The sequence below is a fragment of the Sorex fumeus genome, unplaced genomic scaffold (genome assembly GCF_029834395.1).
Source record: "Sorex fumeus unplaced genomic scaffold, SorFum_2.1 ptg000043l, whole genome shotgun sequence".
NCBI lineage: Eukaryota > Metazoa > Chordata > Mammalia > Eulipotyphla > Soricidae > Sorex > Sorex fumeus.
In genome coordinates, this window is record NW_026606100.1 from 6,581,919 (window position 1) to 6,598,001 (window position 16,083).

A 16,083-nucleotide genomic window follows, 5' to 3' on the forward strand; every position below is an offset into this window, starting at 1 on the left:
CTGTCCCTCACTGGCTGGTGACCCCACCAGTGCCTGCCAGCTTGTCCGCTACAGTCTCAGCTTTTAGCAGGTGGCCTGCTCCCTCCCCTCTCCCCCACACCCTGAAGTGGCAAGGCAATTCCCACTGCCCCACCCCTGGGGATTAATGCACATCTGGGTGTGGTGCAGCTGGGCCCACACAGTGCTCCTGCCCCTTGTAATGAGCCTTTCTCAGGACTCTGGGCGCATGTGCTGTTACTCGAGTACCAGCTTGACGAACTCGAGTTACTCATGCCCACAGCTGGATCGAGCACCCACTAAAAGGTGAGTGGTCATTGGAGGCACTGCCCAGGGATTTGCTGCTGCCACTCATTACCTTCTGCTCATCCTGACAGGGGTGGTGGCACCAGGCTCTGTCCCACCCACACCCCAAAGTATACCAATCCCTCACGCCTCACAGTCCACCCCAAGGCCACCACTTTCCCCACCTGCGTGCCTATCTGTGGCCTGAGCCCTGACGGTCACCTCCTGCTGGCCAAAGCCATGTACTCGGGGTATAACCTAGCTCCTTAGCCAGTCACAGTTCTCTCCTGGGTGCACCCCAAAACCTTTGGAGCTCTTCCAGACCTCACCATGGTCTTCTCATCATAGGTAAAGAATTCTCTCTCAGGTCTGGGAGACAGCGCAAAGGGCTGGAACATGCCAGAACCCAGGGTTGAATCCTGGACTGCACACTCATTCTGCATCATGGGGAATGACCCTAAGCACCATGCTAAGAGTATGGAGTATGGTGCTTACAAGCACCTCAGCACTACAAGTGTGGTCCCCTCAAAACCAAAACAGACATATTCTCTCTCTCTCTCTCTCTCTCTCTCTCTCTCTCTCTGTCTCTCTCTCTCTCTCACACACACACACATAATTCACTCACACTGTTCCTCAACATGTCCAGTGTTCTGTCTGTTACATACTCACTGTCCCTCCGCCCCCACAGACACACTCTGGGCCATTCCCACACTCAGTGTGGATGCACCGTACCCGGCCCAGCCCGATTGTGGTTCACCTGGGGTCTGGTCACCAAGGGCCACCCCAGATCCACTAAAGTGTCTATAATCTCCTGGCCATCCTCAAGAGGTGTGTGGCCAGGTGGTCATGCCAGCCTAGATGCGGGCAGCTCTCCTGGCTGACCGTTCCTATTCTGCCCTCCTGGATTAGCAGTTACACTCACTGTGGGGTGTGTCACTCTGACATGGAGAAGCAGAAACCCACAACCACCACTGCCCTTCCTGCACCGTGAAAGCCGGAATCTGGGACACAGGAGAGACTGTGCCGAGATGAGCGTGCAGACAGCCCGGGTGCAGGGCAGGCAGGCGTCTGTGGAGCCGCCGCGGGCGCCCAGCTCTGGCCCTGATGAGCACCAGTCCCAGCCGATGACAGTTTTATGAGGGTGCAGCACAATCTCCTTAACAGACACTTCCTAATGCCATCATCTGCGCAGGGAACGGGAAACAGGCCCCTCGGCGCCCCCAGGGACAGGGGCCCTTGCAGGCCAGCTTTCCCTGAGCCCGTATGGGCGGGGAAGAGGGGTCTCCTCCAGCAGCGGGGAGGGAGGAGGAGGGGCAGTGTGCCAGGGAAAGAACGTGTGTGAGTGTGTAACAGTGTGAGGAAACTCTGCCGCCTGGAAACCCCAGAGTCCACGCACCCTCCTCACCCCCACTCCCAGCCGCGTTTCTTCAACTCTCACTGAATAGCCAAGACCTACAAAGAAGATGCAGTTCTATTTTGTTTCAGTTTATTTCGGGGGCTCCCAAACAGTGCTCAGGAGTCTCGAGGGGACTTCCCGGCAATTCTGAGCCATGCTGGCAGTGTTAGGGGACCTCCAGGACTATACCCATCATGGTGGTCCTTAGGCCTGTGATGGCAGGGATTACATCAGAGTTGGTCACATGTGACTCAGGTGCCTTAACCCCTGAGCTGTTATATGACATGGACACTTCAACCCCCTGCCAGCCCTCAGCTAGCTTGACTGACCCACCGCAGGGCTCTACGGCTTTGCACCCCCATTTCCCACATCGCCCCACAGACTGTAAACACAGACCGGGTCTGGGTTTCTCATGCAAGTTTTGATTTTTTTTTGCTTGTTTCCTGTTTTTGTTTATGTTTTTGGAGGGGGCACAGCTGGCTGTGCTCAAGACTCACTCCTAGTGGGGCTCAGGGGACCGTACGTGATGCAGCAACTGAACTCCGGCCGACTGTTAGGCAAGTGCCTTATCCGCTATGCTCTCTCTCCAGCTGTGGGTGTTTGTTTTTGTTTATTAAAACTTTCCCCTCATGGGGCTGGAGCGATAGCACAGCGAGTAGGGCGTTTGCCTTGCAAGCGGCCAACACGGGTTCAATTCCCAGCATCCCATATGGTCCCCTGAGCACTGCCAGGAGTAACTCCTGAGTGCAGAGCCAGGAGTAATCCCTGTGCATTGCCAGGTATGACCCAAAAAGGAAAAAAAAACCCACAAAAACAAAAAACCAACCCCAAAACAAAAAGCTTTCCCCTCATTCTTCAAAGAGACTTTTTCTGCAGACTGGTTATTTTCTCTCTATTCTTGAAGGCCCGGCCCACAGTGTCTTTGCTTCTCTGGCTGCTGCTTCTCCTCATCACCCCCCCTATATTCTTCTCTCTGGCTTCCTTTTGAGCCTCCTATCTTTGGGGTTCCCCAGTTTCATAGGGATTAGCAGTCTGTTGGTCCCCTAGTTTTCCCGCCCTCCACCGAGCCCTCAGATATGGGTGCACCCTGTTCTTCCTCAGCCTCCCCAGGGCCAGTGACCACCAGACTCACAGATTTATTCCTGCCTCCAAGCCAACACCACAACAGTCCTCAGCGCTGTTCTCATTCCTGATCACTAAACACGTGTCCCTGCAGTGCTCCACCCGCCCCTCCTGCTCTGGCTTAGTAAAAGTGCTCCCTGGAGTCTCCCCCAGACTACTCCTTGCATCCACCCCCCAATCAAAGCATCCCCAGAACCCCAACCTCACTCACCTTGAACCTTCTCTCTTCTGCGGCAACCAGCCCTTGGCTGCCTCTGACACCCAGTGCCCTGCCTTTCTGCTGTCCTGCCCATTTTCCCACCCAGACGACACCCTATCGCTCACCCATCTTCCCAGCTCACCCCAACCACACAGGCCACCAGCCACAGAGGGGTTGATCCAGCCAGACCATGCTCCTTCTGCCACCGAAGCCTGCCTCATGCCCGCTGCCTGCAGAGTGGCAGAGCCGCTCCTCTCCAGGGCCCAGGGCCCCCCTGCGCCCCCACCTCCTGTCCCCTCCGCAGCAACATGGGTCGACTTGCTGTTTGGGAACTGGAAGAACAAAGGCAGGAGGGCACCCTTCAAACGTGCAGGGAAGGAGCAATGAGTAAATAAATGTTCTCCGAGAGGGTGGGAAACAGCTGGGGGACGGCTGGGCAGTCAGCATGGGGGCCGGAGACAGGCGGGGTGGCTGCGGGGGGGGGGGTGTGGGGGGAGCAGGAGGAGAGCTCATGCCCCAGGCAGATGTTCTGAAGTGTGTGGAGGGAGGACAGTGGAGTAGGGTGGCTGGGCAGAGCAGCGTGCCCGCTCCTCCTGGGCTCCCACTGCTCATGTGGGCCACGCAGGGCCAAGTGAGGGGGCAGCTGCCCGAGGGCGGCAGGGGCAGGTGCTGAGACAAGAGCCTGAAGGATGAGAACAAAACTGCCAACCCCAAGGCAAGACCGGAAACCTGGGTGCCCAAGGAACACTGTCTACGGGTGAGGTAAGTTGGAAGGTGTCCCGGCCCCAAGAGTCCCCCAACCCTCATGTCCAACACCTGCCCTCTCCAGGCTCCCTCCTCCTAGCTGGACACAACTCAGCTCTTACAGAAAACAGCCCAGATCAGGGAGGGCACCACAGCAAACACTGCAATTGGGGAAGGGATCTAGAAAAGGAGAGACCTGTTTGTGAAAGAGCATCTACACCCTTGCTAATTAAATAGCTCAGTGGCGCCGGACATATTCACGTTGTCTGGCTTCCATCACCACCATCCTCCACCCGCACTCCTTCACACCAGACAACTGAAATGCTAAACCCGGTCAACACCAACTGCCCCTTCCTCCCTCAGCCATCACTCAGCAACCTCCCTGCATCCGGCTACTTTAGGAACTGTGTATGAAGGCACTTTTTCCTTACTTCATTTCACTTAACACTGTATGCTCGGCTGTCTTCTTTCTGTTGGGCTGAGTAACCTGGCATTATCGGCGGCATAGCGTGCTGTTTCGCTAGACAAACCCATCCTTCCCTGGGCCTGACTCACAATCTCCTCCTGGCTACTGTCAGTAAGGCTCTCTGAATGGGTGAGTGTGAGCATCTCTCGGAAACCCTGAAGTCCAATTCATTACACCACCTACTCAGCAGAAGAACTATGGGATTACCAAGTAATTCTAACATGGAGCCATCCTTGGGCTCCTGAGAAGGTTGAATTCTGATGTACTTCATGTGATCTATTTTTATTGTTGGTGTCTGTGTTTTAGTGGTCATAGAGTGGGACCCACGTTTCAAAGTCGAGCCGTAAGATCTATATGTCACCCGTACTGGGGTCAAACAGAGCCAGTTAGTTCTTTGGCCCCACCCAGCATCATGCCCCCACCTTGCTGGCTGCCTGCCACATCAGTGCTGTTGCTGCCTCGGGTCTGTCCTTGGCTGCCACCCACTCATGCAGCATCGTGGCACAGGAGACCCGGGGATGGGTCACACAGTAAGGGCACCCATGGGCCCTCAGTGCTGGGGCCTCTGCGCCTGACAAACCCCTGCGCTGCCTCTATATACCACTTGTGATGTCCACCACCTCGGCAAATTAAAAAAAAAAGAAGATTTCATTTATTTTAAAATAGCGAGAAATAAATATGACAAATGCAAGTAGTAAAACATGATTTCATGTTTTGAGTTTGGGCGGTGCTCTCACATGACTCAGCCCCGGGGCCTCACAAGAGGCAGCACTCAACCCTGGTCCCTTTGTTTGCCTTTCTGTGATGAGAGGAGTTCGTGGAGGCCTCAGGACCCGAATCATAGTGGCCACTATGTCCCCCGGTTCCAGCCCCACAGAGAAGGCGGAGTCCAGCCACAGGCCTGGCCAGTTCTGCCTGGAACCCTCCCCTCAGCCACCCCACGATCCCGCAATCACTCCCCAAACCTGCCATCATTCCCCAGTTCTGCCTTCCCCAGGGCCCAGGGTCTCCTGGCCACACACCTGGTCACACTCTGAGCCCCAGCCAGGACTCTGCACCTGGTCAGCTCCCATCGGAAGCGCCCAGCTCTGGGGCTGGCAGTCACTCGGCCCGGATTTACCATCCTCCTACCTCTCTGCAGCGGGAACCCCTGTGCAGCTCTCCGCCCACTGCTCCTCGGTCCCCCCGATGCTCCGCACAAGTACCTGATGCAGCAGAAACAGAGACTGTGATCCCCAGTTCCGCCTCCTGCACCACCAGCTCCCTCCAAGTCTCTGCCCTCTCTGCCCTCTTCGCAGGAGAGGAGGCTGGGACCCGAGTGAGTGACCTGATGCCCGGCCAGGCCTGGGGTGGGAGAGGCGAGGCAGGCTCTGCTTAGCCAGGAGGGGCCACTCCTCACTGCCCATGAGCACAGGTGAGGGTCCCACAGGAGCTGATGAGTCCCCCATATGTGTATCTGAGAAATGGGAACAGTCCGCGGGGGCCCCAGCACACAGTGTGAGCACCTCTGCTTGTCTCAAAGCACCCCTGAACACCCTACATCAAGAATGGACGCCCATTCTGCCACACACACACACACACACACACACACACACACACACACACACACGCCTCCTTGTGCAGGGAAGCAAATGTGCAATGTGTCCCCAGCGCCCAAGACACACCCAGGCTGCACTGGTAGCCACCCCCACTTCCTGGCCAAAGGCTACGTGCCCCTTCCCTGTCCCCACACGGAACTTGGTCATCGGGAGAGCTGCTTTTGAGGCTGGCGACAGAGCAGCCATCCTTCTGCAGGAATGTCACTTCTAATTAAGGGACCAAGTGGCAGCCTGGCCAGTTCCGGGCCCAGAAGGAGGCACCTGAGCTCTCAGAGCCCTCTCTATGCCCACCCCTCCCCCGCCCCAGTCCTAAGCCTGACCCAGCCTGCAGCCGCAGCCACAGTGCACGCATGAGCTCACCCCCACCCGCACGCTGCAGTGGCCTCAGAGAGCTTGGCCACTCCTGCCCAAATGTGATTTCCCAGCTGCTGCTGACTTAATCACCAGCCTCACGGGTAGCTCCTTCCGCTGCTGAGCAAAGGAAACTGCCAATTAGGTTACAATGCATTTCTTAACCCAGGGCAAGGCCAGGCTGAAAAAGAAGGGCCACCCAAGTGGTGCGCTGGGCACCACGTGTGGGTCACCAGCCCCCAGCGCTGTACCCCCAGGCGACAACTGACTGGGAGCCAGCCCCGGGCCTGGGAGTAACGAACACAGGCATCATCTCCTGTAGACCTGGTGCCATCCTGGGTCACTGTCCCCTCCCATTGGCAGGCATCACCCCCTCGGAGTTTGGGCATCTCAGGGTAGGTGTCTTACCTACTTCTGACCTGCCAGTCCAGCACCCTTCAAATCACCCTATTCAACATGGACCCGAGGGGCCTCTAGAATCATTCCCACAGAAGCACATCAGGTCCTTTCAGTTTTTTAAACTTTGCTATACTCTGTTTTGGGGCCACACCGGGCAGTGCTCAGAGAGCCCTCCTGGTGCTGCTTAGGGACCAGACAGGGGATCAAGCTTGGATCGGTCACATGTAGGGCCAGTGCCTTATCCCTTTACTATCTCCTCAGCCCCCGAGAACTTCACCCAGCTTAATCAGAATTTGTAGCACTTGCTAAGGGCATTTAGCATGACTGGGTAGTCGTGGAAGCCCTTGGAAACCCCGACCCCCTCATCAAGTCGGCTCCGTGGGTCCCAGAGCCCCAAGCTCTTCACCTTAGCCCCCATGTCCTTCAAAGGGAGGTCCTAGATTTTGGCATCTCACATGTCAGGAATGACTAGAACACTTCTCACTCTGGAGTTCAGTGTGGCTTGTAGGGTCCAGATCTCTGGAGAATGTTCTCAGAGTCCCAGTGGGTTCAGTTCCTGCAAAGGACCAGGATGGATTCACAGCTCCTCAAAAGGAGCTGTCTGACAGAATTTTCCTTTTAGCAACAGTTGGAGGAGGCTTGATAAAACAAAGTAAACTCAATGACAAAAAGACAAGGCCAGTCCTGTTAACACACGGACAAAGGATCCAAAACGCCCATGGTATAAGCACATGAACGAGATTTCCCAGAGGGAAAGACAGAAACTCAAAACTGAAAGGGGACACTACTATTTCCCAGGAGGGCTACAATTGTAACAAGGGCCAACAAAATCCAAAATGACAAGTTTGGAGAGAATGTGGTGGCAGCGGGAAGGAAAAATGGCTCGTCACTATGAAAAAAAGTTGGTCAAGTCCTCAAAAGAAAACCGAGGATGACAGTGGACATGGCCATGGCCCTCTGTCTGCATACTGGGACTGCCCTTGGGAATCACAGATGTGTGCATGTGAATGTTTGTAGCCGCTGGACAAGCTACAAGAGCCAAAAGGTGGGAAACATTCCAGACAAAGGATAAGTGTGTTTTACACATCACCCCCAAAGCAGCCAAGTACTGATCAAAGACGAAAGAAGCCAGACAACAACCCTTTTATGACTCATCTGGAATGGATGAATCCTGACAGAGTAGGGTTGCCAGGGATGGGGGGTCCAGGGGTCCATGCCTAATCTATGGGGCTTCCTTTGGGATTGTGAATATATTCAGGAACTACATCAAGGTGATGTGTAGTGTAGACCACACTGAATGTTCTAAATGCCAAAGGATTGCTGACTTTTTTTTCGAATTGTCAAGCTAACATATTTACGATAGCATTAACATTTATGGTTTGAATGCATAGTTACTGCACCCAGCTCCACCAAGATCCTTCAGTGATGTCCTTTTATTACTTCTAGTCCATCTCTTCGTTCTCTCTCACCTTGGTAATCTGAGTTTTGCAATCCAAGGGCAAAGGCATGGCATCAATTATGTCTATTTGCTTGTTTTGTTTCTCTATACACAGATCTTACAGATGAGTAAGATCACCTAGCATTTGTCCTTCTCTCTCTGACTTATTTCTATTAACATTATGATTCCCAGTTTCATCCAAGTTGCAGTAACCTGCTTGATTTCACCTTCCCTTACATCTGTATAATATTCCACAGTGACTATAAACCACAACTTCTTTATCCATTCACTTTCTTTTTTTGGGGGGGAAAGAACTTTTTCTCCCAGTCAACATCTGATGTTTTGGTGCCAACTAGTCACTGTCACTGTCACTGTCCTCCCGTTGTTCATCGATTTGCTCGAGCAGGCCCAGTAATGTCTCCATTGTGAGACTTGTTGTTACTGTGTTTGGCATATCGAATGCATCATGGGTAGCTTGCCAGGCTTTACCATGTGGGTGAGATACTCTCGGTAGCTTGTCGGGCTCTCCGAGAGGGGCAGAGGAATCGAACCCAGCTCGGCTGGGCTGGCTGCGCGCAAGGCAAATGCTCTACTGCTGTGCTATCACTCCAGCCCTCCATTCGCTTTTCATTGGACATTTGGGTTGTTTTCGTATCCTGGCCATAAGCACTGCAATGACACAGGTGTGTATACATATCTTCCAAATGTTTTGGTGTTTGGAGGGTAGATGCCAAGAAGTGGAATCACTGGGTCATACAGAAGCTCTATTCTTGGTTTTTTGGGAAGTTTTGGTACTATTTCCAAGAGAGACTGGCCCACGCACATTCCCACCTACAGTGATGAGGATTCTTTTTCCCCCACATCCCCACCAATACTTGTTTCCAGTCTTTGATTTTGATCTATGCCATCACACAGGACCATCACTGGTGTAGACAGTACTCACTGTCATGAATTGCATTTCCTCAATAATATGTAAAGATGAGAACTTTTCCTTGTGCTTAATTTGCCATCCTGGGGAAGTGTCTGTTCATCTCTTCTCCCCATTTCTGTACTAAGTTATTTTGGGATTTTTTTGGTTGTTGTGCTTTATGAATGTTGCATGGATTTTGGGTACTCGCTGGCCCTTTATGTATGGTGTATGGTGGATTGTTCACTTTAAACAGCTGATTTCATGTTACATGAATTTTACCTTAAAAAAAAAAAAGAATCCTGAAAACCAGAAGTAAATTGTAATTCTTTGCATTAGACATTTCCCTGACTTCTAGCTACTGTGGCCACAGGTCCTTGCCTTGCTGAGCCAGAGAGGCTGATGTGAAAGAATGGGTGAGCAGGAGCACACATCTGGGGGGAGTTCCCCTGGGAATGTGGGTACCCTTGTGCCCTGTTCATCTCTGCACTGGTTTTAGTTTGGGGGACTGGAAAGGTTCATTAGAATTTGGTGTCCACCAGACCACATGGGGAACAGGGGGCAGACAGAGCTGTGAGATACACAGATGGTGATATCCTGAGAGTGGGTGGTGGCAGTGGTCATTGGTGCCAAGTCCCTCTGGCCACCCCCTGCAGAGAAAGTGGGGGGGCACAGGGAGAATAGGCCAGAACATGGGGTTCTGGCCGAGGCTTTTCAGGACTCCACGGGACCAAGTTTGTGGTTTTTCTGAGCAAAGGCCAACTGCATCGTCCACACCCCAATCTGTTAAAATTGAGTTGTTTGCCCAGGTGAGCACCAGGGGTGTAAGCCCGGAAGCCCCCACAGCTAAGCAGATGCAGGTGAGGGAGCCTCAACTCCTGCCCTTTCTCCTTCCAGGGAAGGTGGGAGAGCACAGACACCCCAAGGCCAATCTGGGGAGGCCAGCAGGGCTGGGGGCAGGTGGGAGAGAGCTGTGCGGGCCTGGCCCTCTCCTCAGCCCACCCTGGCCACACCTTTCATTGTCTCTCTGTCTCTGGCTCTGTCACAGGGTGGCCCGGTTTGAGGAAGGTTCCAGTGAACCCTCTCTGCACACAGCAGCCCAGCGTATAGCTCTGGGCACCCCACGCCCACCTTCCCAGCACTCAGGCACACGTCTCCTCAGCCATGGACTACGTGTCAGCAACTACGTGCTTTTCTTCACTCTTTCGAGGAGCATATACGGTAGAATTGTCCAGAATCAGAGGCAGTGAAGGGGCACTCAGGACCAGTTTTATGAACACTGTCTTGGAAGGAGCTGTCTACTGTCCAAGCAGCACAGCCACGGGCAGAGCAGGTCGGGGTTCCAGCCAGTTTCTGCAGAGCCCCAGCACCACACGCCAGGGCACAGGAGGGCAAGGGGCCAGGCTGCCACACAGGGAGTGCCACGCTTCCCGATCTGGGAGGGGCCAAGCCCCCCTGCCCCGCCCCCAGGAGCTTCAGAACTGGGGCCTGCCTGTTGCAGAGCCCAGCCTTGGGCCCCAAGCATCACTGAGGTAACAGAGTACTGCCACAGCTGCCCACCAGGTGGGCACACACCTGTCCAGGTGCACCAGAGACCGTTCAGTGGGGTGCCTGGGCTGCGGGACCTCCAGAACCACCCACAAGGCAAAAGCAAACAGAGCTGTTTGCCCAGGGCCTGCCACCTGCGCTGCTCGAGGTCCCAGCCCTGCCCTGAGCCTGCATAGGGTGTCAGGGAACCCCGGGGGGGCACTCACGCCACAGCCTCCGGCCTCAGGGATTGGGGCTTCTCAGAATGCCCACAATCACGTGGTTGTGAGCCCAGAGTGCCACGGCAGCCAGAGCGGGGTAGGGTGGGAGTGGGGTGGGGGTGGTGCAGGGTGGGTGCAGGTGGGATTCCTTCGTGCAGGGCCGCCTGCGTGTCCTGGAGCCTAAAAGGGCTCCAAGAGGGGAGAGGATGCTGAATCCCCTAAAGCCTGGGCAAGAGGTGAGGGCAAGAGGTGAGAGGAGGCTCTGGAGGTGAGCCTGCCGCCACCTTCCCAGTCACCGCCAGCGGGGCACCTGCTGCCACGTCTCTGAGCACATCCCCGGGCCAGAGTGTGGGAGAACAACCAGCCCTCAGGCCAGGGGAGGGAGCCAGGGAGTGACCCCACCTGCCACCTGGGCCCCGAGGCGCCTCCCTGCCAAGCTGCCCCCTACCCTCCTCCAGCCTGATGCTTGGCTCTGCAGCATCCTGGAAGGGAGGTATTGAGTCTTCCCTGTTTCCCCACCCACACAGGTCACGGGGCCCTCTGCAGACTATAAGCGGAGGCACAGCGCACACGCTACCCGGCCATGGGCAGAGCACAGATCCTGGGACAAGAGTGACAGTGCCATGCCTGGGGGCTCATCCACGAATACAGGTGCCTCCTGAGAAGTCCCTGGAGCTCCTGTCTCTGCATTAGACCCACACACGCCACTGGCCAGGTGGCAGGTCTGCGAGCTGGCTCAGAGCCGCCATCATCAAAACCTAGGACCCCTTCTTGGCCTCACCCAGGATGCCGCCCCCCGTCCCCCGTCACACCCAGAACCCCCCCGATGGACAAGAGAAGGCACTTGCTGAAAGCCAGAGGACTGGGGCTGGGCAGTCACCAACTCACCCCCAAAGGTGCTGGGGGTCTCCGTTTCTCATCTGTGAAATGGGCAAACCGTCCCGTTCCTCAAGGGGTGAGGACAGCAGTGGGGCAGGGGATGGCCGCTGCTAGTGTCCACCGTATTCAGGCAACACCCGAGGTCTTTCCAGTAATGAGCTGGTCCAGGCCTCTGGGGAGGTGGCAACTTCCGGGCTTGTCCCTCCCCCCTTTGGCACCCCAGGCTCCATTTTAACGGGTATAATTTTTAATTCGTTTTCTCCTCCCCTGGCTAAAAGGCCATTAGCTCCCCATTAGGTGGACACATCCCATTTTCTTCACACCACCAAGGAAACAGCGATTTACTTAGCCATCCCTGAAGCAATTTTGCAGAATAAAGGCAATTTAGCAAAGGGCTGGATAAACTTCCCCATTTGTTCTTCGCTCACCTGCAAGCTCCACCCTTAGGAGCCCATCAGCAGGCACAGCCCCTCTGTTTCTGGGTAGTCTGGACCCTGCAGGGATAGGGGGTAGGGGGGGTGGCGTGGAGTGGGCAGCCAATGAAGGAAACGGAGGGCATCCAGAGGCCAAGGCTGGCTGAAGGGAAAGCAGGTGGGCCCAGGTGGCCTGTGATCCTGAACCATTGTTACTGGCGGGGCCCTAAGGAGTAGGAAAGAGGTGGGCAGAGTTGCTGTACACCCTCGAGCCTCACCTACAGTGCCCACTACTGCCCAGAGCAGTCTGTCAGACCAGAGCAAGTTTCCCTTCTTTGGTGCCCAGGGAGAAGTTCCTGGCATTTGTGGGCAGAGGGCAAGACTTTCCGTCAGGCCAGGGAAGCTGAGCAAAACGGGACCTAAGAAACCAGGTTAGTCTCAGTATCTGTATTACAAACCATAATGTCCCAAAGTAGACAAAGTGTGGGGGAAATTGTCTGCCATAGAGGTGGGGGAGGGCTGGAATGGGGAGATACTAGGGACATTGGTGGTGGAAAATGTGCCCTGGTGGAGGGATGGGTGTTCGATCATTGTATGACTGAAACTCAAACATAAAAGCTTTGTAACTGTATCTCATGGTGATCCATGAAAAAAATAAAAGAAAAAAAGAAACCAGGCTAGGAAGATGAGAGCAATGGTGGGGGTGGGGGTGTGTGTGGGAGCTGTAGGTGGCTGGGATGATCGTGCCGAAGGAGGGGCTGGCCTGGCATAGCGGGAGGAGCCCCAGAAGCAGGGACTCTCTTCTTCCCTGCCACGGCTGGAACCTGCACTGGCCAGCGAACTGCCGGATTCTCTCCCCGGAGGAGCAGCTTCTAGGGACTCCTAGGGCTCAGGGCTCTTGGTCCAGCCCCCTCTTCACCCCAGGGGTAGGAGGTTACCTTGAGGGTAGGGAGTGAGGGTAGGCACCACGCGCGCGCGTATGTGTGTGTGTGTGTGTGTGTGTGTGTACGTGGGGCTCCTGTGTGTCAAGAGGGGCTGGCTTTGGATATAGGTGGCATGCGAGAGGCCACACCAGGTGGAGGGAATGTGTCCCCAATTCATGAATGTGAACCCTTGAGCAAGGGCACTAGCTGGTGTGTGTGTGTGTGTGTGTGCCCACAAATGGTAGGGTGTGGGTGAAAGCTTCCTGCTGTGTGCAGGGGATCTGGGTGTGGGCTGACACCTCTTGTGAAGGCATACACATGGCACACAATGACTGCATGGACATGTACAGGGCACAGGCTGGGGGGATCTGCTTCTCCCCATAGCCTTGCTGGGATGTGTGTGACAGGTGGGAGTGTTTGTGTGTGAGTGTGTGTGAGTGTGTGTGGGGGGGCGGGGGCGGGGAGGGGAGAGGGCGGGTATCCTGGACCTGAGTGCTCTGGGAGATGCACAGTGCCTGTGCCTTCACTCAGTTCCAGCCTCTGTCTCTTCGTGGGGGGCGCCTCCTCACACCCCTTCAGAGACCCAACACGGAAAAGAGTGCCCTGCCCAGGGGAGGTGCGGGGCTGGGCAAAAGATCACCAACCTCTAGAGACCAAGCCCCACCCCCCTCCAAAAAAAAAGCCCACCCATGCAGTCCACTGGAATCCAGCACCCAGCAGAGGGCGCCCCGAGGCCAGGCCGCGCCCCTCTCAGGCGGTGGGGAGAGGCGGTGGGCGACGGCTCAAGGATGGGAACTCGCCAGAGGAAGACTGAGCAGCTCCGGGATGGCTGCTCCTGCTTTCACAGGGCCATTCCTCCACAACCAGTGCCAGTCGGCATGGGCATCCAGGGCAGGGGCCTGCAGGCTGGGGGCTCCCTTTCCCGGGATTGGTTGTCTTTTCCCTCTTGGCCAAAGACCTCTTTGGCCCCCCCCCAACTCCATGGGGCTGGGGTGTAGAAAAGCCAGCGGCGCCCATGCTGATTGTGAAGGCTGGCTCCCGAAGCCCAGTCCCCATGGGCGCCCCAGCCAAGCAAGGGCACAGGGAAACAAAAATCCTCTGCAGGACGGCTGCCACGGAGGAGGGGAGCCAGCACACACCACCTACCCCAGGTCTCCTGCTCACACCTGATTCCATACCCCTAGCCACAAAGTTGCAACCCCGAGTTATTAGCAGCTTCAGAACATCTTGTTTGTTTTGACTTCCGCCTGCCGCCTTCACCTCCTGCCCGGCTTCCCAGCCTTTGTTAATCCAGAATCTCTCCACTCGGGAGGAAAGAGGCTTCTCCGCCCTGCCTGGTCTGGGACTGGGTGTGTTTGTGTGGGGGGAGGGGCATTACGGCTTTCGACCCCAGGTCCAAATACACAAAGCCTTGGGCAGGCCTGCAAACCCGGAGTTCTGTGCAGGACCCCCGTATAGAGGCAGGAGACCCGCGACTACCGCTCTCTGGGTTCCCAAGGCCAGCGGGAAAGGCCGGCCTTTGTAAGCCGTGGGGGAAGGGGGCCGGGCTCCTATCTAGGAGGGAAACAGAACGGGCATCGGTCCTGGCCAGCGGGACCAGTCGGGGCGGGCAAGAACCGGCCATCAAAAGCATCGTGGCCATGAGGGTTCAAGATCCCAGTCCCCGGGTCACCCTGGTAGGGTTTTGGGCGCTGGGCCGTGACCCGCCTGTGCAAAAAGCCACATCCAATGCACAGCCACATCCGATGCCAAGCCACATCCAATGCGGGCTGCACCAGCTGGGCGGCTTCCAGCAGCCCCAACCGACGGCGGAGGCGCACCGCTTTACTCCACTCCAAGTGCTCATAACGGGGGGGGGCGGCTAGCGTGTCCTGGGGTCCCAATGGCCGCGCTTTCAGTGCCCGTGACCGACAGGCGAGCCTGCAGCGCTCCTGGACGGGCGCGGATCCCCGGGCCCTCAGCCGGCCGCGCTGGGCTGGAGCGAGCGGCGGTCTTCGGGGAAACCGCTCCAGCAGCCAGTCCTGCGATCCGGTATTTTAAAGACCAGGGCGGCAACCGCAGCGCAGAGGAGAACCCCGCCTGGTTCTAAAGGAGCGGCGCCCCCTCCGCACCCAGCGACCCGGCAGGCGAGCAACCGGCCGGAGAATAGCTCCGACGTGGAGCACCGGGAGACACCGCAAACGAGCGATCCGGTCAGCCACAGAAGTCCCCGCAAGTCACAGGCTTGGTTGGGCGACCTCGCCCGGCCTCCCCACCTGTGCCGAAACGGCCACCACCGGGTCCCCCGCGGCTCGCTCCCAGATGCGGGGCGCGACCGGGTGGATGCGCTCTCCGGACCGGGCACCGACGCCGGGGCGGGCGCCAAGGCCGACCGCTCGGCGTCCCGCTCCAGCCCGAGACCCACCTACCCACCCACCCACCCACCCACCTGCCCGGACCCCGGGGCTCCCTGCCCGCCGCGCCACGCCACCTCGTTCGCCCCTGGTCGAACACGCGCGCCTGGCCCCTCTGCAGCCCGCCGGCCGCCTCCGGCAAGAGGATGTTCCCGAAGGCGTCCGCTGGGCCGCGGGGTGCGCGGTGCCAACTTCGCCGCCGGCAGGACTCACCTTCCCCAAGCAGCTGCAGCAGCAGCAGCAGGAACCGCAGCCCCGCGGCGCCGGCCGTCGCCTTCGCCATCGCCGTGCGTGCCGGGGCCGCAGCCGGAGGGACGGTGGCTCGGGCGCTCGGGTCTCGGCGGCGGGGTTGGGCGCTCAGCCGGGCACCCCCATGTCTTCCCGGGACGCGGCGGGCACTGCGTGCGCAGAGCGTCGGGGCTCCGACTCCGGGACACTCCCAGCCGCTGCGCGCCGGGCGCCGGTCGCGGGACTGAGGCGGGGCGCGCGCGGGCGGCGCGGGAGGTGCAGGGGCGGGGCGTGCCGGGGGCGTGCCGGGGGCGTGGCGGGCGGGGCCGGGGTGCGGGCGGGTGCGGGGTGCGGGGTGCGGGGTCGGGCTGGGGGATAACGGCTCCGAAGGTGTGTGGGAGCACCGGGTAGAATTCCGCGGCGGGACCGCGCGGGCGGGTGACCCGCAGGCAGCGAGGTGCGGGCGCAGGGTGCGGGATGCCACCCGCAGCCCCAGGGCGCGCACCGCGGCGCCTCCCGCCACTCTTCCACGGCCCGCTCGTCCCGCGCGTGTCTCCGCACTTCACTCTTCCCCGATGTCCCGAGTGAGCGAGAAAC

The 16,083-nt window shown here is 57.5% G+C and overlaps 1 protein-coding gene across 1 annotated transcript in view; it reads right to left on the reverse strand.

The window, feature by feature from the left end:
* RET (ret proto-oncogene) overlaps positions 1-15,734 on the reverse strand; it is a 53,546-nt gene extending 37,812 nt beyond the window's left edge. Inside the window, exon 1 of the mRNA XM_056120614.1 lies at positions 15,472-15,734. Coding sequence (XP_055976589.1) covers positions 15,472-15,541 — 70 coding nt within the window. The 5' untranslated portion in view covers positions 15,542-15,734. The remainder of the gene's footprint in view (positions 1-15,471) is intronic.
* Between the last annotated feature and the right edge of the window lie 349 nt (positions 15,735-16,083).